At 52.2% G+C, this 20,210-nt stretch overlaps 1 protein-coding gene across 2 annotated transcripts in view; it reads left to right on the forward strand.

The window, feature by feature from the left end:
• The first annotated feature begins 3,612 nt into the window (after nucleotides 1-3,612).
• SMARCD2 (SWI/SNF related BAF chromatin remodeling complex subunit D2) overlaps nucleotides 3,613-20,210 on the forward strand; it is a 37,822-nt gene continuing 21,224 nt past the window's right edge. Inside the window, exon 1 of one of the 2 annotated variants that reach the window (XM_073326017.1) lies at nucleotides 3,613-3,861. In XM_073326017.1, coding sequence (XP_073182118.1) covers nucleotides 3,700-3,861 — 162 coding nt within the window. In that variant the 5' untranslated portion in view covers nucleotides 3,613-3,699. The remainder of the gene's footprint in view (nucleotides 3,862-20,210) is intronic. The other variant, XM_073326016.1, reaches the window with a different exon arrangement.

Consider the following 20,210-nt stretch of genomic DNA (forward strand, 5'->3'; position numbering starts at 1 on the left):
GGGGTACAGGCATAGATGCTTGTCAGGATGTGGGGGGGTACAGGTGTACATGTACGCATGTTGGGGCATGTGTGTTGGTACAGGCATGGATGTTTGGGCCTGTGGGGGTGCAGTGGGACGCACCTGGGACACGTGTAGGTACAGGCATACACACATGCGTGTCAGGGTGTGTGTAGGTACATGTGTACATAGAATCACAGAACTGGAAGGGACCTCGAGAGGTCATCTAGTCTAGTCCCCTGCACTCAAGGTAGGACTAAGTATTATCTAGGCCAGTGCTACTCGGTCCTGGGGCCGGTTTTATTCAATATCTTCATAAATGATCTGGAGGATGGTGTGGATTGCACTCTCAGCAAATTTGCGGATGATACTAAACTGGGAGGAGTGGTAGATACGCTGGAGGGGAGGGATAGGATACAGAGGGACCTAGACCAATTGGAAGATTGGGCCAAAAGGAATCTGATGAGGTTCAATAAGGATAAGTGCAGGGTCCTGCACTTAGGACGGAAGAACCCAATGCACAGCTACAGACTAGGGACCGAATGGCTAGGCAGCAGTTCTGCGGAAAAGGACCTAGGGGTGACAGTGGACGAGAAGCTGGATATGAGTCAGCAGTGTGCCCTTGTTGCCAAGAAGGCCAATGGCATTTTGGGATGTATAAGTAGGGGCATAGCGAGCAGATCGAGGGACGAGATCGTTCCCCTCTATTCGACATTGGTGAGGCCTCATCTGGAGTACTGTGTCCAGTTTTGGGCCCCACACTTCAAGAAGGATGTGGATAAATTGGAGAGAGTCCAGCGAAGGGCAACAAAAATGATTAGGGGACTGGAACACATGAGTTATGAGGAGAGGCTGAGGGAGCTGGGATTGTTTAGCCTGCAGAAGAGAAGAATGAGGGGGGATTTGATAGCTGCTTTCAACTACCTGAAAGGGGGTTCCAAAGAGGATGGCTCTAGACTGTTCTCAATGGTAGCAGATGACAGAACGAGGAGTAATGGTCTCAAGTTGCAGTGGGGGAGGTTTAGATTGGATATTAGGAAAAACTTCTTCACTAAGAGGGTGGTGAAACACTGGAATGCGTTACCTAGGGAGGTGGTAGAATCTCCTTCCTTAGAGGTTTTTAAGGTCAGGCTTGACAAAGCCCTGGCTGGGATGATTTAACTGGGAATTGGTCCTGCTTTGAGCAGGGGGTTGGACTAGATGACCTTCTGGGGTCCCTTCCAACCCTGATATTCTATGATTCTATGATACTCAAAGTGGTGGTCCATGGACCGGTGACGGTCCGCGAGCCATCGGCTGCCGGTCTGTGTGCACATTGGAAAAGAAAATTGCCGGTCCCCCACATCAGATAGCATGAGAAGCACTGATCTAGATCACCCCTAACAGGTGTTTGTCCAACTTGCTCTTAAAATCCCCCAATGGTGGAGATTCCACCACCTCCCTGGGCAATTTATTCCCGTGCTTAACCACCTTGACAGTTAGGAAATTTTTTCTAATGTCCAACCTAAACCTCCCCTGCTGCAATTTAAGCCCATTGCTTATTGTCCTGTCCTCAGAGGTTAAGAAGAACAATTCCTTCTTGTACCAACCTTTTATGTACTTGAAAACTGTTATCATGTCTCCTCAGTCTTCTCTTCTCCAGACTAAACAAACCCAATTTTTTCAGTCTTCTCTCATAGGTCATGTTTTCTAGACCTTTAATCATTTTTGTTGCTCTTCTCTGGACTTTCTCCAATTTGTCCACATCTTTCCTGAAATGTGGCACCCACAACTGGACACAAGACTCCAGTTGAGGCCTAATCAGAGTGGAGTAGAGCTGAAGAATTACTTCTCGTGTCTTGCTTACAACACTCCCGCTAATACATCCCAGAATGATGTTTGCTTTTTTTTGCAACAGTGTTACACTGTTGACTCATATTTAGCTTTCAGAGTCACAGCTGTGTTAGTCTTTATTCGCAAAAAGAAAAGGAATACTTGTGACACCTTAGAGACTAACCAATTTATTTGAGCATAAGCTTTCGTGAGCTACAGCTCACTTCATCGTAGCTCACGAAAGCGTATGCTCAAATAAATTGGTTAGTCTCTAAGGTGCCACAAGTACTCCTTTTCTTTTTTCATATTTAGCTTGTGATCCACTTCCCCAGATCCCTTTCCGCAGTACTCCTTTCCCATTGTGTATGTGTGCAACTGATTGTTCCTTCCTAAGTGGAGTACTTTGCATTTGTCCTTATTGAATTTCATCCTATTTACTTAAGACCATTTCTCCAGTTTGTCCAGATCATTTTGAATTTTAATCCTATCCTCCAAACCATTTGCAACCCTCCCAGCTTGGTATTGTCTGCAAACTGTATAAGTGTACTCTCTATGCCTTTATCTAAATCATTGATGAAGATGTTGAACAGAACCGACCCAGAACTGATCCCTGTGGGACCCCACTCATTATGCCCTTCCAGCATGACTGTGAAACACTGATAACTACTCTCTGGGAATGATTTTCCAGCCAGTTTTGCACCCACCTTATAGTAGCTCCATCTAGGTTGCATTTCCCTAGTTTGCTGATGAGAAAGTTATGCGAGACAGTATCAAAAGCCTTACTATGTACTGAGGTACAGATGTACATACATGCAGGTCATGGTGTGTGTATGGGTGCAGATGCACAGATGTCGGGTGTGCATGGTTATAGGTGCACACGTGGGGTTGTTGGGGTATGCATCGGTACAGGCATACCTGTATGGGTGTTGGAGGGTATGGGGTTATAGGCGTACATTCATGCATGTCAGGTTGTGTAGGAACAGGCAAACATGCAGTGAGGGGTTGTGTGTAGGTACAGGCACACAAGCCTACAGATTGAGGTGTGCATAGGTATGGGTGTACGTGCACAGATATCAGAGTGTGTGTAGGTACAGGTGCACACGTGCTTTTCGGGTGTGTGTAGGTACAGGCGTAGACATGCAGATGTCAGGGTGTGCGTGTAGGTACAGGCGCACATGCATGCCCGTCGGATGTACATAGGTACAGGCGCACCCATGTGGGTGATGGAGGGTGTGGGGGTACTGACATACACGAGTGTATATTGAGGCGGGTGGGGTACAGGCGTACACACATGGGTGTCAGGGTGTGTGTAGGTACAGACACACACACACACGTTGCTTTAATTACAGGTAAAGCAGCAAATCAGCCCAGTGGAGCCTGGCCCTCGGTCCCACAGTCTGAGCCCCACCCGCCTGCTCCGGGCCAGGCCCCTGCCCCGAGCCCAGGGCGGCCCCTGCCCTCTCAGCGGCTGCTACAGCGCCCAGCGCACACCCTCAGGCAGCAGGCAACTCCCACTCCCAATGGGCTCACGGGCTGGGGGGGCGGGGCTTGAAGCTCAGATGCGGGGCCCAGAGAGAACAGGAGGCGGGGCTCTGGGTGGGGGCGGGGCCGGGAGGAGGCGGGGCTCTGGGTGGGGGCGGGGCCGGGAGCAGGCGGGGCTCTGGGTGGGGGCGGGGCCCAGGGCCCCGGAGGCGGGGCTCTGGGTGGGGGCGGGGCCAAGGACCCGGGAGGCGGGGCTCTGGGTGGGGGCGGGGCCCGGGGCCCCGGAGGCGGGGCTCTGGGTGGGGGCGGGGCCAGGAGGCGGGGCTCTGGGTGCCGCGCGGTGTCTCGCCCTGGGAGCCGCCGCCGCTTCCTAGTAAACAGGCGGGCCGCGGGGCCGCGGAGCCGATGTCCGGCCGCGGCGCGTTCCCGCTCAGCCCCCTGACCCCCGCCCCCGGGGCCGCGCCGCCCCCTTCCGCCCCGGGGCCCGGCCTCATGCGGGGCGCGAGCCCGGCCGGAGCGGGGGCCGCTGGGTACCGGCCCATGGGGCCCGCCGTCGTCCAGTACCAGGTGCGGCCGCCGGGCGGGAGGGCACTGGGGGGTTTGGTGTGGGGGGGCTGAGGGAGGGCACTGGGGGGTCTGGGGATGTGGGGGAGGGCACTGGGGGGTTTGGGGTGTGGGGGGATGTGGGGGAGGGCACTGGGGGGTCTGGGGATGTGGGGGAGGGCACTGGGGGGTTTGGGGTGTGGGGGGACATGAGGGAGGGCACTGGGGGGTCTGGGGATGTGGGGGAGGGCACTGGGGGGTTTGGGGTGTGGGGGGGCTGAGGGAGGGCACTGGGGGGTCTGGGGATGTGGGGGAGGGCACTGGGGGGTTTGGTGTGGGGGGGCTGAGGGAGGGCACTGGGGGGTCTGGGGATGTGGGGGAGGGCACTGGGGGGTTTGGGGTGTGGGGGGATGTGGGGGAGGGCACTGGGGGGTCTGGGGACGTGGGGGAGGGCACTGGGGGGTTTGGGGTGTGGGGGGACATGAGGGAGGGCACTGGGGGGTTTGGGGATGTGGGGGAGGGCACTGGGGGGTTTGGTGTGGGGGGGCTGAGGGAGGGCACTGGGGGGTCTGGGGATGTGGGGGAGGGCACTGGGGGGTTTGGTGTGGGGGGGCTGAGGGAGGGCACTGGGGGGTCTGGGGATGTGGGGGAGGGCACTGGGGGGTTTGGGGTGTGGGGGGGCTGAGGGAGGGCACTGGGGGGGTCTGGGGGGGCTGAGGGAGGGCACTGGGGGGGTCTGGGGATGTGGGGGGGCTGAGGGAGGGCACTGGGGGGTCTGGGGATGTGGGGGAGGGCACTGGGGGGTTTGGTGTGGGGGGACGTGGGGGAGGGCACTGGGGGGTTTGGGGTGTGGAGGGGCTGAGGGAGGGCACTGGGGAGTCTGGGGATGTGGGGGAGGGCACTGGGGGTTTGGGGTGTGGGGGAGGGCACTGGGGTGTGGGGGGATGTGGGGGAGGGCACTGGGGGTTTGGGGTGTGGGGGGATGTGGGGGAGGGCACTGGGGCGTCTGGGGATGTGGGGGAGGGCACTGGGGGGTTTGGGGTGTGGGGGGGCTGAGGGAGGGCACTGGGGGGGGTCTGGGGATGTGGGGGAGGGCACTGGGGGGTTTGGGGTGTGGGGGGGGCTGAGGGAGGGCACTGGGGGGTTTGGTGTGGGGGGACGTGCGGGAGGGCACTGGGGGTTTGGGGTGTGGAGGGGCTGAGGGAGGGCACTGGGGGTTTGGGGTGGGGGCATGTGGGGGAGGGCACTGGGGAGTCTGGGGATGTGGGGGAGGGCACTGGGGGGTGTGGGGGGGCTGAGGGAGGGCACTGGGGGGGTCTGGGGATGTGGGGGAGGGCACTGGGGGGTTTGGGGTGTGGGGGGGCTGAGGGAGGGCACTGGGGGGTCTGGGGATGTGGGGGAGGGCACTGGGGGGTTTGGTGTGGGGGGACGTGGGGGAGGGCACTGGGGGGTTTGGGGTGTGGAGGGGCTGAGGGAGGGCACTGGGGAGTCTGGGGATGTGGGGGAGGGCACTGGGGGTTTGGGGTGTGGGGGAGGGCACTGGGGTGTGGGGGGATGTGGGGGAGGGCACTGGGGGTTTGGGGTGTGGGGGGATGTGGGGGAGGGCACTGGGGCGTCTGGGGATGTGGGGGAGGGCACTGGGGGGTTTGGGGTGTGGGGGGGCTGAGGGAGGGCACTGGGGGGGGTCTGGGGATGTGGGGGAGGGCACTGGGGGGTTTGGGGTGTGGGGGGGGCTGAGGGAGGGCACTGGGGGGTCTGGGGATGTGGGGGAGGGCACTGGGGGGTTTGGTGTGGGGGGACGTGGGGGAGGGCACTGGGGGGTTTGGGGTGTGGAGGGGCTGAGGGAGGGCACTGGGGAGTCTGGGGATGTGGGGGAGGGCACTGGGGTGTGGGGGGATGTGGGGGAGGGCACTGGGGGGTTTGGGGTGTGGGGGGGGCTGAGGGAGGGCACTGGGGGGTCTGGGGATGTGGGGGAGGGCACTGGGGGGTTTGGGGTGTGGAGGGGCTGAGGGAGGGCACTGGGGGGTCTGGGGGTGTGGGGGAGGGCACTGGGGGGGTCTGGGGGTGTGGGGGAGGGCACTGGGGGGTTTGGGGTGTGTGGGTACTGTGGAGGACTGGAGGCACTGGGGGCCCAGGTGTGTGGGGGGAGGAGCTGTGTGGAGCCCAGGAGTGGGTGTGGGGAGGAGGGCACTGGGCGGGGTCCATGTGTGGAGGGGACTGTGTGTGTGTTGTGGGGAGGGCGCTGGGGGGACCAGGGGGTGTGTGGGGAGAGTAGGTGCCATGTGGTGCTGGACAGGAGGAGGGCGGTGGCAGCTCCAGGAAGCCCCCCCCGCTCCCCTGCCATGGCAAGTTTCCTAGAGCCATATGTAGCTAAACACCATCCTTCCAATTTGCCCCTGCGCACCCTGCACCCCTCCCCCGGGATCCAAGCTCTGGCCCAAGGGAGGAAATGATTTCCAGTCCAGTGACCTGATGGGGTTGGGCTCTCCACCAGCTGGAGTACCTCTCCTGACTGGAGCTGCGGCAGTGGCCCAGTGGCACGGCAGCCTCTCAGGTAACTAGGTCTCACGCTGTTCAGTGCAGCAGTCATAGAATAACGGAGTTGGAAGGGACCTTTGGAGGTCATCTAGTCCAACCACCTGCCCAGAGCAGGGCCAATCCCAACTAAATCATCCCAGCCAGGGCTTTGTCAAGCCTGACCTTAAAAACTTCTAAGGAAGGGGATTCCACCACCTCCCTAGGTAACCCATTCCAGTGTTTCACCACGCTCCTAGTGAAAAAGTTTTTCCTAATATCCAACCTAAATCTCCCCCACTGCAACTTGAGACCATTACTCCTTGTCTTGTCATCTGCTATCACTGAGAACAGTCTAGAGCCATCCTCTTTGGATCCACCTTTCAGGTAGTTAAAAGCAGCTATCAAAACTATTAGCCCAAAGTCCTTAAACCGTGATGGCATTGGGTATGGTCAACTTTACAAAGTGGCCACCTGCCTCAGTTTCCAAGTGCTCTCAGAACGTTGCCCCACACAGAGCACGTTGCGCTAGGTAACACTGGGTCGTGGCAGCAAAGTCTGCATCAAAAAAAAGTCACGCTTGTCATGCCAGGCACAGATGGAAAAACCTGCTCATGGACCCCGCTTCTGCCTGTGCATCTAGCAGCAGCCAGGGTCTAATTAAAACAGAGTGTGCAGCAGTAACCCGGGATCAAGTGGGCAATGGTTACACTACATTAATTCCAGCTCCTCCGATCTGGCTCTTATTCCACAACATAATTTGGAAGAAGTAGGGAAAGGGGCCTAAGATGTCAACTGAAGAAGAGTCTGTAACTTTGCTTATTGGGTCCTGAGGCTTGGAGATCTTGCCCTAGGGGTGGATTTACCATTGTGTTGGATGTGATCATTCCATTTACTAGTTTAAAAAGAAATGGCGGAAGCAGTCCTACTTATGGACACCCTGCTCTCTGAAGCAGTGGGGAACTTGGGAGAGATATGTGGCTCCCCCCTCAGGGACTCATGGGAATGAGCTCATGCTTCACTTTCTGTTTCTGAATTTGACTGAAATCCTTTTCAGATGGCTTGGGGTGGGGTGTCTCCTGGTAGGAGCTGTCACTTGGGGGTGTTATTTTGTTTTGGAGAGGATACAATAGAGATGGTAGCTTCTACTTGAAAGGTAACTGGATGATATTGACCAGAAGCTTGATGGCTTTTATGGTGCCTAAAACAGCATTGTGTATATTTGGGTAAGGGATTTGTGCGCGAGAGTCATTAGAAAATTACAAGACAAGAGACAGACTCCTAATCAATTCTTTTCTTTGTTGTTTTGGTGCCATGACCGGGTTCCCTGTACAAGGGTCTGCTAAAAATGATTTAGTTGGGGATTGGTCCTGCTTTGAGCAGGGGGTTGGACTAGATGACCTCCTGAGGTCCCTTCCAACCCTGATATTCTATGAACTAGATGCTTAGGGTATGTGCACTGCAGCTGGGAACATGCCTCCCATCCAGCCTGGGTAGACAGACACACGCTAGCTCCGCTCAAGCTAGCATGCTGAAAATAGCTGTGGCTCGGGTGACGGTACGGGCTAGCCACTCCAGTACTGACCTGGGGAGTTGAGCAAGCTTGTACTTGGGTGGCCAGCCTGTGGTGCAGCATCCACAGTGATTCTTCTCGCTTGCTAGCTCTGTCTCTCTCATATCTGTCTACCCGGGCTGGGAGGCACGCTTCCAGCTGCAGTGTAGACATACGCTCTGAGGGTGTTCTGTGGAGGTGATAAAAAGCCTGTTGGCAGAGGGGTGGGGTGGAGAATGGGGTCGCTTTTTTGGGGTCTTGTAGGGGAGTGTGTGCATAATATCTATGGGTAGCTGTAGTACTGAATAGGAATGTGCTAGAATCCAGCCAACATCTCTCTTCTTCTCTCCCCCCCGCCCACCTCTCCAAACCGATTGCATCAAACAGCCCTTTCCGCTTTCCCAGGTGCTGAGAGGAGGTAACACTTTGGGGCTTGATTTGGCTATTTGGCAGCCCACTTGCTGCTTTACCTCTTCTGAGGTGGTGAGTTGGATCATGGATGTGCAGTAGGCCAGCAAGCAGCCCCTCTGTGTGCAGCTTTGGATGTTAGAACCTACTTAGATAATGTTGGCCTGAATTGCTTGGCTACGGTTAGATGGCAAGCCAGTGGGAGAGCTGGGAATAGAATCCTGATTCCCTTTCCTGTGTCTTAGTACAAGACTCTCCTTCCCTATACAGTTTCCAAAAAGTGCTATGGGATCTCTAACACATACCAGACTTGGTTCCTGGATTAACATCTCCTCCTTAGAACAGCAATTGTCACAATGCAGGGTGATATCACAGGCTCCATATTGTCAACTGAGAATTTTATTCCATTGAAATCTTCTAGCAAGTGATCAGTGTGTTAAAGAAGCTTTGTCCAGGTGCTGTTGCAGATTTATCCCCTATACAGCCTCTGTTTGCGCCGCCTTTTCCCTGGTTCTCAATGGCTTTTAGCCACTTAAAGTCCATGAAAAACAATGTTAGCAGATGAACGCTGACTCACTTATGGTGTTGCTGTGCAAACGATCTCTGTGTCAGCAACATAGGATGATGGCCTGGGTCTGTTGTAAACAGCCAGCAGGAACTGCTGCACATGACTCCATATCAGGGGCAGCCTGAGATTCACTTGGGGTTTGTGGGATGGTCATTCTGTTTGTGTGAAAGCCAGCCCATTCTGAAGACAGCTAAGTATGAACCACCTCAGGTGACAATGGTGTTTTCTACTGAAGCTTCTCCAGTTCCCCTGTTTTCCGTTTCCCCTTTTGCAGCATTCTCATGTAAGTCAATATTAATGCGTATGTTTTGCAGGTATAACAGCTGTGCCCAAATTTTAGATTTCCTGCATATAGTTTACCTGAAGAAAGTTGGACAGAGAGTGGGAAAATAATGGAGGGGGAGGGAGAAGATTCCTGCTTCGTATCTGAAGCAGGGAATGGACACTGGTCTCTGGAGTGGAGCTGGCCAGTGAGCAGAGCTAGGGAAGTTTGGGAGTCAGTGAAACAATTCTGTCTGCTGTCTAAGGCGTTCTTTGTGAGGAGTGTAATATTATAACTGACACTCAAACTCTCTGCCCTCAGCGTGCAAAGCTGTTCATGCTGCTAGGCTCTTGCAGGCTGAAGGGTTGGGTAATGCTCTCTGCCGGGCAAGCAAAGTGTTTAAATGGAGGAGACCTGATTGTTCTACACTCTCCAGCTAGCCCATCTTCAACCCCTCTGCTAGTCTCCACTTCCATGTCAACAGCCCACCCCCATTTATATCCACAAATTAAAAAACAACACATCCCCCAGCCTAGGAAATTTCCACATTGAAAATGTCATTAACATAGAGTTAAAGCTGTTCAAGTTATTCCCTCAAACACCAGAAAACGAGGAAATCTCAAATCAAGATAATATACAAAACTCTGAGCATTAACCCACTAGGGTCCCAACTCTTGACCACACTAATATTCTGTAACTTGTGCTTTCCTTTCAACAGTATCACCCACAATGCTCCAGTCCTAGCATCTTTGCATACTGTTCTGTCTGTCTGGTGTAGAGTATGTGGAGATGCTAAGATAGTGTCAGTAAACTAGTCAATAAAGACCCACATCTTAAATTTGTGGAAGATGCCATAGGGCAGGACAGAGGTATGCTGACAAGGGTTTGCTGAGATTTAGGGCTGGGGTAACAAGGGGTGCTGTGGGTCATGATTGGGATGCATTAATAGAGCCATGGGGGAGGTGGGAGGCTACATACTGTCTCCACGCTGGCTAGCTGTAGACAGTACTATCAGCCCTTCACTTCCATGACTGCTCCTCACTGGTGCCTCACAGCACTAGATCAGAGGGGGTACGTGCCTTGCAAAGCTGCTGCCGTCTGTTCTGCGCACCTGGAGAACGCTGATGTAGGCCCTATGGACACATTAGATTCAGACCTGGTGTGCCTTGGTTTAGTTGGGGACTTACTCCACAGTTCAGGCTCTGAGGGACACAATAACCATCAGTGACTCGGGTCTGTGCCAGGGAGTACTCAGGGGCTCTTTAATTGGTGGATTACTAACATGATATATTAAACCTTCTACATCCTTGTGTGTCACTTGGCTGTTTCGTTAACAACTCGAGCAGGGAGTTTAAGCAGGTGGCTCATCTCGGCATTAGGGGGCTTTGTCTCTGTTAATCCTCCATGTATTAGTGGCACCAGAGTCTTCTAACCTGGTGGCTAGTTACTGGTGTTTCCAGAATAGCCAGACCCTGGTCCTTTGCATGGCACTCAGCAGTTGAGTTTAGAAAACAAAGGGGGTTGAGTAAGAGGATCAGAAAATGGACGATTATTCAAGCTTTGCCAAGGTGCTTGGCACAGTACAGAATGAGGAGACCAGGTCAGTGCCCCCCATGAGCCTGCCAGCTAATTCTGACACATGAGTGTCCAGAGGAGTTCCAGGCAGTGCAGGGCCCTGGCAGAGGTCACTGCTGTAGGGCTTAGCAGAAGCGGTTTTGAGGGAAGGGTGTGAGCAGTGGTGCTGAGGACTGTTCGATCATGAGGAGAAGTCTGTCCTAAGCATAGAAGGAGTCAGACAGAAAACTGGCTACAAAGGGGGAGGCTTGGTTAGAGTGAAGACAACTGGTGAGTAGAAGAAAGACAAGCCTGGAGACAGGCAGAGTCTTGATAGTGAGGAGGTGACGCCTGAGCTTGTTGCAGCTGGCAAGGGAAGCTCTCGAAGGGATTCCAATAAGGGAGTGGTGTGGTCTGAGGAACCGGTGAGGAGGAGGAATTTAATTGCAGCATTTCTGTTGTGCTTTTCACCTCGAAGGTGGAAATGCAGCCATTTAGAGGCTGAGTCCCAGGATGAAATCTCCATCTTGATCACACAGGGACCCAAGTGCCATTTGTGCTCTTTAATGCAAATTAGGTGATGGTTTAATTCAGTCAAAATTAGGGCACCCTTCATGTGCAAGGGCACAGATCTAGTGTTGGGCCTAAGCTATCTGACCATGTGAAAATGGTTGTATTCTGGTGAAGAAAGAGCTAGCTTTGATGCAGTGGCTTTCAGTTCTTTTATGTAGCACCTATTATTTATGCCCCGAGTGGCTCTGCCCTATAAATTAACTCTCTCGTGTACTAATGTTATGCCAGAATAGAAATAAGAGAACAGAAAGGTACATGTTCCATTAGAAATGGTTTGATCAGTATTTGCTGAATGAGAGAGAGCTTCTTTCCAAGGTGTTTAGAGGCTATTTGAAATAAGGTTGTTTGTTTGTATTGCAGTAGCACGCGGAGGCCCCATTGTGCTATACACACAGTGAGGCAGTCCCTGCCCCAGAGAGCTTGCAGTCTCACTGGTATGCGATTTAGTGGGTGTAATGCACAGTGAAGGGAGTATCGGTAATAGGAATACATGATTATCTAAGCTATATTATCCAGTTTATATATTTCACTGGAGTTTTTAATATGAATCTGCACCAGGTCACTTGTCTGCAGTAGAGAAGACTGATCCAGTGGAGGGACTCAAAGTGGGGTGTCATGGACAAAGTGCCAGGCCAAGAAGATTTCAGCAACAGCAACATTTTGAATGAATCTGAGAAGGGATCAGGGTTGCTAGGAGTCAAGATGAGAGCAAATGACCTGGACTAGGGTTCTAGCCAAGCAAGGGAATATCTGCCCTTTAAAAACAGCTCCATGGATGTGCTGTTACACTGGTGTGTAACCCTCCCTTTCCTGAATGGCAGTGGTTTTAGAGAGCAGGTTTCATCAGAGAGATTATACATCTGAGTTGAATTCTGTATTGTCACTTCAATCATCTGCTTTCCTTTTGAGGAGGGAGGCAGGGAGAGGCACCAGTTGGGTCATACCCAGCCCTTCGCCCCCAAGAGGAAAGCACCTGCGGTTGTGAGACTGGAGTTAATCTAGATGTAAAATCTCTGTGAAACTTGCTGTCTGAGGCTTCTGCTCCACCCACCACCAGTTCTCTCTGCTGCCTCTCTTGAGAAGCCCCCCACTTTCTGCAGATATCCCCTCAACTCCTCTCTTTTCTGTAGTCTTCCTTTCCTTAGCCATGGTCTGGAGAGGGCAGTCCTTACCAATCCAGCCTTTTGGAGGGCCAGTTCAGTGATCTGTTTCCCTTCTGAGCTTCCTGTGGGAACTTAATGCTCCTTCTCATGCTGCTGTTAACTGTGGCCTGTGGAGTAGAAAGCTAGTCTTCTCAGTATTCTCTTTTTGGTGAGAATCTTACTCCTTTCTCCTTATTTTATTTTGCCTTAATGCTTGTGCTACAGATTTAATTCCACAAAACTATGAAGTGGGTTTTTTACTCACAAAAGCTTATGCCCAAATACATCTGTTAGTTTTTAAGGTGCCACCGGACTCCTCCTTGTTTTTGTGGATACAGACTAACACGGCTATCCTCTGATAGATTAAATTCCAGTAATTTTTCTCTTCCCCCTTTGCTGTCTCCTTCCTTTCTCGGATTTGCTTGTGATGTTTTCACTCTTGCATTTACTTTTTACTGTGCCGTCTCAGTTTGTCTCTTCCTTCTGCCTGTCTGAGACCATGAAGTGTGTGAGTCTGTCTTCTTCTGTGATGCTTTACATGAAGGATGGCTTGGGTCTAGCCTGGTGTGTTTCAATGGCAGGTGCAGAAGTCTCAGGTTATAACTCGTGCATCCGTTTGTACAGTGCGCTGGGGGAACAGAATGTCAGAAATGGATTTTTTTTTTACTCGTATTAAATGGACCCTAATGTGCAGCATAAACTGACTTGTTTCTCTCCCTTCCCTCGGTCTCCCCCATTCTCTCACTGGGGCCTTGTGGTAGCACCGAGCAGTAAAGCTGCCATTGTGGGTTCTGGCACAAACATTGTTTCATGTCTAGATTGAGTTGAAGGCAGAATCCTCTGACCTGTAACATCTGTGGCTTTGCAAGCAAATCTGTCTGGACTCAAATATCGCAGCTGGGTCACATCGCCAGCACGTGACTAAATTCTGCTCCGTAGTTCTGGCCATTGCTTTGTTCCCAGCCCCTTTTATTCACTACCCTTCAGTTTTTAGCACAGGAATAGCCCGACTCCTGGAGTTCCTTTCGTAATAAAATACGACTAATCTCCAGTAATGCAAGTCCTTAACCCACAGCAGTCTCCTTACACAGCTGTAGTCTTGCTAGGGGAGAAGTCTGTACTGGGATTTCCAGGAGACCAGGCAACATCTTAATATTGCCTTCTTCTGATACCTTCTGTTTGAAGATTTCAATGCCCTTGAACAAACTGAGCTTCCTGATGTCCCTGTGGGGCAGGTATTATTCCTGTTCTACAGACTGGCAAACTGAGTCGAGGGGAAGTGAAACAGCCATGGACTCAGAGTGCCACATGGGGGTTGGGCCCATCTGCAGCATGGATAATGTAGCTTCAAAATCCAAGGCATCGCTCGCATCAGCCTGAAAGCTGAGCTGAAATCCTGTTTGAACAGGGTTTGTTTTGCATGTCAGAATGGTAAACATTGCTGTTTGGCTTATGGGGATTCTGGAGGAACATGCAGGAATTGCCTTCACTGGGCATCCATCCAGGCCTTGCTTCCAAAGCCCCGAGCAAGAATACATGTGGCTCTCTCCATAAATGTCAGTGTGTACGAAGTTGGATCACATGCTTCTGGCATGTCAGGAAAGCCCCATTTGCTCTTTGTTCTTAAAGGCTACACTAGATTCAGTTTTGGGAACTGACGGATAGTGACAGTAACTATGGCCTGTAGGACCCTGAAATGCAAACCAGAGCAAGGAACATATTCTGATCTGCACCAGGCGTCCCATGGACCTGCCCCTGTGGCAGCAACCTGTCTGTTTCAGTCACAGTTGATTTCCTACAACTTTCAAGCATGTGCCCTGCCCACTACCTGCCTTGGAAGTGCTCTCTGTGCATGTGTTTTTTGCGAGTACTTGATACTGCATCCTAGTGGCACCACTCCTCATTTTCATTAGACAGATGAGGTGTTTTGGATCATCCTTTCCTTAGCCCTGGGCACTGAGGGGAGTATTGCTCCTTAGTGTTAAGTTGTAGAGAAGAGCCATTACATTGGGATAAAGAAGAGCAAAGAATTAGAGAGTATCTCTTCCCATTACTTTCTGAATCACTCTTTCTGTTAACAGTGTGTGACTCAGGCTATGTCTACATCACAAAGATAAGTTGCCCTTTGTTAGGTCGACTTACAGCCATTGCATTAATTACTGCAGTGGTTCATGTCCACACTACCCTCCTTGGGTCGGTGGTGCATGTCCTCACCAGGAGCACTTCCACTGACCTAAGAAGGGCAGCACGAGGAGCAGAGAGCCTTCTTTCTCCCCTTCTTTTCCCTACTTGCAGCGTCTCCAATTCCTGGACTCCCGCTTCTCGAGAGGAGCCCTTGGCAGGCATGTAGGTTTCTGTCATGCAGGCAAATATTCATCAGGAAGCATTCCAAACTCATGTTACTTCTGAGGGAAGCTGACTCCAAGCAGGGCTCCCAAGAGGCCTATGCATTGATCTGGAATGAACCACTCAACTGTAGACCACTCCGTCCATGCTTTCAGCTTCGGGAGGGAATAGAAACAAAAATTTTCTATCCCACTTCAAATGGCTCCCCTCATTCTCTGTTGGCAACATCTTCCTTGGAATGTAACTTCCAAGCTTTGCCCTTAGCTTAGCCCATCAGCTGGAGTAATGTGAGGAGATCTAGGTGGCAGAGTCACTGATCGAGGACCGCAGAGGCCTGTGGAGAGTGGAGACCCTTGCAGACCCCAGTCAGGATGGGCATTATGTTCTAAGAGCTGGGACTCGCTTTGATGATGCTGGCTGTAACACACACAAGCCAGTACCATGGATCCTGCTGGTAGAACTCAAACCAGTAGGGGCTTCACTTTGTCCTTGAGAGGATTCTCTAAGCAGCTGTTTAACAAGGCTGCAAGGGTAAACAAGGACATGGGGAATCTGCTTGTGTGATTCCACTTTTCCAGTTCCTCTCACGCAATGGGTGGAACCCAATTCTGTGATGTGTTGCCAGGACAGAGGGCTAAATCTGAGCTGTGGGTGAAGACTGCTCAAGCACTAGTGGGGGTGATGCCAAAGTCGAGCATCAAAGAGCATCATTTGTCACGGTGCTGACACTTCATTTACAAACATGAGGCTTCTCTTCTCCCCACTGGAGCCATGTGGTCTCTGCAGGCTTCCCCACGCCAGGTCAGCTTCGAGAAATCTTCATACAGGATGTTGTCACTCATGGCACGCTTTCAGACACACCCTCTGAGCTGACTCCAGGCTCCTCCAAGTCCCTCCCCAAAGAGATCTCCTTTTCCTGCCCAAGCTTCAGAAATCTGACCAAATAAAACAGCACAGTGACCAACGCTGGGGGTAAGGTGGACGCGTCCCAAGAGTGACAGCCAGGGGGCGCTTACTTCAGAGCAGGATTTTCAACCTTTTTCTTTCTCAGCGCGCCCCCCCTCCCCCAACATGCTATAAACCCCCCCCGGCCCAGCTGTGCCACAGCAACCATTTTTCTGTATATAAAAGCCAGGACCATTGTTAGGGGGTAGCAAGCTGGGCAATTGCCCGGGGCCCCGCAAAACTAAATTGCTTAGGCTTCAGCCCCATGTGGCAGGGTCGGGGCCCTGGGCTGCAGTCCTGTGTGATGGGGCTTTGGCTTTGTGCTCTGGGCCCTAGCAAGTCTCACACCAGTCATGCTTTGCAGACCCACAGGTGGTCCCGGATCCCTGGGTTGAGAACCACTGCTTTAGAGTGTGTATGTGAGAGGAATAGCCAGTGATGAGATTAGGAGTTGGGGATACTGCAGAACCATTGCACTCTGGCTGGCAGAGACTTGGCCAGGCTAGGCCCTGGCCATTGATGACATCCTCTCACGTGGGCAAACTTGTCACATGCTTATGCCAGAAAAATTACCTGCATAAACTACACCAGTCAGCTTTAGGGCTGCATCGACATAGTTGCCCTGTGTGAATTTTCTTGCTGTTGATAATCCTGAAAGTCAAGCTGGGCATTCCCCTTTTCTTGCACCACAATGAAGGTTATTTTGAGTGGTTGCACACATCCATTCCATTCTTGGTGAGCATGGGCCCTGCACACAGTCGCTGGAAACTTTTTCTCTGGTGGTACCTGTCAGTGCGGCTTGACTCCCCTCAGCTGCTGTGTGCCAGTATAAAGGGCTCAGCTGCTCCCAAGCTCCCTCAGTTTCTTCTTACTGCCGGTGACGGTTGTTGGAATTGCTTGGCTTGGCTTGCCTTAGCAAGTGCTCTGCGTGTTCATTGTAAATTAATTATAGAGAGTTTTCTAGATTTATAGTGTTAGTACTTAGTTAATAGTGTAAGTTTTCTCTTTTGGCCAGAGTTAAGGTTTTTCCATTACTCTGTACCAAGGAATGCCTCAGTGACCGGCTTCAAGCCCTGTGTCTCTCGGGTTAGGCAGATGCCCCTAAGTGACCCACTCTCAGGCTGCCTGAAGTGTTTAGGGGAAGCTCAAATTCCGGATCATTGCCAGATCTGCAAAGACTTTAAGCCTCAGGCAAGGAAAGACCGAGAAGTCAGGGTAAAGTTTTGCTCATGCTAAGACCTCTGTCAGAGGCCAATAGGTCAGACTCTGCACCAAGTGCCTTGGCATCAGTTAGATGCCTCCCAGTTGCCTGAGTCCCAGCACTGCTCATCCTCCCCAGTGCCTAGGAAGAGGTATAAGACCTCTAAGCAGGCTGCTGAGAGGGGAAGGTTGCTTTCACCAAAGTCATCTAGGCATGGGGATAAGAGTAGAGGGCAGCCCAGAGCTAAGCACGCCTCTTCTCTGGCACTGCCAAAGCTGGTAAGCATTGACTCCAGCACCAAGGCAGGTGCTGTCGAGTCCAGAGCCTGAGGGAGTCCTTCTACATCTGCGGCACCGCGCTGTCCCAGGACCGTCTCGGTACTGACTATGCCAGATGTATCTGCAGCAGTAAGAGATCTGCTGAACCTTTCGGTGCTGGTATTTCCAGTGGTGCAGGAGATCATGCTCTTGGTACCAGCAGACGGGGAGGGCACTAGCAACATCGGTGCACCACTTGGTACCGTGTCAGCCTCTGTTATCTCAAATTGCACATCCATTGGTACCATCCAAGGGGATCCCTGCAATATGGGCTGTGCTGTGTCATTCTCCTTCTCGGCATTGGTCTTTGGCACTGTCGGGAGTGGCCCCTCCTTCGTCAGCGGAGGGAGAGTCATTGTCCTCTGAATCAGAGGTTGGCTCCCGTGTCTCCCAGCCTCAGAGCTGCTCTCACTACTCTCCATCCCGTTGAGGGGGGTGGCCACTCTGGGGCCCACCACCAGACCAATGGCCTTTTTGGAACCACTGGAGTTTCCCACCAGTCTCTAGGTCGTACATGAGACTTCCTGTTCTGTGTCCTCAGAGAGGTGGGGGACGCCTGCTCACCAGGCACCGCCTGTTCCTGAGCCCAGTACCGGAATCCTCATTGCTTTGTTGACATTCTGGCCCCAGCAGGGCCATTGTGTGGCTTTACCTATTAACAAGGAATTAGGGACCCTGTTAAGGCTCTCTGACAGACCCCTTTGTCCCTTCCCCCACCTCAAGAAGGGCGAAACGTAAATACTATTTGTCTTCCTAGGGGTTTGAATACCTCATCCACCGCTCTGGGCTGTCTGGTGGTGTCAGCAGCTAATGAAAGGGAGCAGCAAGCGGCGACCCATAAATCAAAAAACACACACAAACTAGATCTGTTTGGTAGAGAAGCTTATTTTAGGGGGGGGTTGCAGCTCAGGACTGCCGACCAGCAAATGCTTTTGGGCCAGTGTGATTTTTAACACGTGGGACTCCTTTTTAAAGTTCAGAGACATGCAGCTGGAGGACGCTAGGTGGGAGTTCTCCTTAGTTGATGAGGGGAAATCTGTAGCAAGATCTTTTCGGTAGGCTGTGCGGAGGCAGTGGACTTGGTGGCTCGGTCCATGGCTTCTGCAGTGGCCACGCGTGCGAGCTCTTGGCTGCAAACCTCTGGGCTTCCCCAAGGGGTCCAACAGCCTTTACGGCACCTGCCCTTGGAAGGGGCTTTGCTGTTTTTGCAGCAAACTGAGTCTAAGCTCCATGGCTTGAGGGGCTCGAGGACCACTCTAAAGTCTTGGGGATCGTACCCTGCAGCCCCAGCCAGAAAGCTTTCTGGGTAGCTCTCTCTTCAGCCAGGAGGGGGTCGAGCTGCCTTATACGATCTTTTTTTAAGGAGAAGGTATACTTGCACCCTTGTTCGAGAGGTCTCTCTAAACTGGTATCTAATTTTCGTATTAACCTGTCAGTTTACTTACCTACATTTTACCCAGAATCACAGGCCAATAGAGAGGAGCAGTGTTTGCACACCTCAGATGTCAGAAGAGCAATGACCTTCTACGTAGACAGGACTAAACAGTCCAACTACTTGTGGCCATAGCAGATAAAATGAAGGGTCTCCTGCTCCCTTTGCAAAGAATTTCATCTTGGAACTTCCTGCACTCATGTTTATGACCTGACAAGCATTTCACTGCCAGGTAAACCGATAGTACATTCCACAAGATCACAGGCAGCCAGGATGGCATTCCTTGTGCAAGTCCCTAACCAGGACATTCGTAGAGCAGTGGCTGGTCTTCAGTTCACACCTTCACATCCCATTATGCCATTCCTCAGTATTCCAGAGACGATGCTAAATTTGGACGAGTTGTACTCCAGTCTGTGCGTACATGAACTCCGATCCCTTCTCCCATATTACAGCTTGTGAGTCACCGAAAGAGGAATGCACATGTGCAACACTCGAAAAGAAAAAACGGTTACTAACCTTTTGTAACTGTTGTTCTTCAAGATGTGTTGCACATGTCCATTCCACGGCCCGTCGTCCTACCTCTGCATTAGAGCTGGCCGGCAAGAAGGAACTGAGAGAGCTCGGGGGCTGGGCTGGGCAGGCAAATGGAACTGACTGGAACGAGGGAAACGTTTTGTGGTGGTGATGTCCAAGAAGGAATAGATTCCTGCCATTGCTGACTCTGTTGGGCAATCCGGAGTAAAAGGCAGTAAAACTGATTTGTGTCACTAAAGCCAGCAGATCTGATTTCAGTGCATGCGTTGGTGGTTGTGTGTGGATCTGTTGACGATGCCATCTTTACATTGTTGCTTATCAGAGTAGAGATGCGCTTTACGACAGGGCCACTGGCTCAAGCGTCTTGCCCTTTTTGCTCCTACAGCACCACCTCAGTCACAAGAGTACACGTGGCCAGCTCTGCAGAGCCATCAGCAGCTGGCTGCTCTCCATCCTCCGCAGCATCTATCCTTTAAGCAAGTTGGGGGAATGAGGGGAAGCTAACAGGGCAGGAGAGGAAAAAAATGTGGGATGAGGGAAGAGCAAATAAGAAATATGGAGAGGGAGCAGAGAGAGAAAGTGGCAACAGTGCTGTGAGGGAATGTGCAAGGAGTGGGCCCAACTGGGGGAGCTGGAAACCACCAAACGAGGTCCATATATGTCCCCAGAACAGCTTCATTTCATTTACCAGGTAAAATGATAAACAGTTTATTTAGCAATCTAGTTGCTCATTAGCCAACTGGACTACTCCATCTGTCCAGTAGTATCTTGTAATCAAAGGTAGCTCCTTGCTGACTGGTCCCTGACTAAACTGGTGGCAGCTGGCAGGTTCCTTCTGGTACTATAGGAAACGGACCCCATGTACTGTGGAGTAGGTGCCACGCCATGCGATGCTGTCTCCTGTGTGGGGGCTGCCACATGGACAGTTGTGGGTGGAGGGAATTAGTTGGCATGTAGCAGTGATTGCTCTCCATTTGGGAATATTGTTCAGCTTTCTGTGTGGTGCCAACAAAGGAAATCGGAAG

This window comes from Lepidochelys kempii, chromosome 27 (assembly GCF_965140265.1).
Source record: "Lepidochelys kempii isolate rLepKem1 chromosome 27, rLepKem1.hap2, whole genome shotgun sequence".
Taxonomy (NCBI): domain Eukaryota; kingdom Metazoa; phylum Chordata; order Testudines; family Cheloniidae; genus Lepidochelys; species Lepidochelys kempii.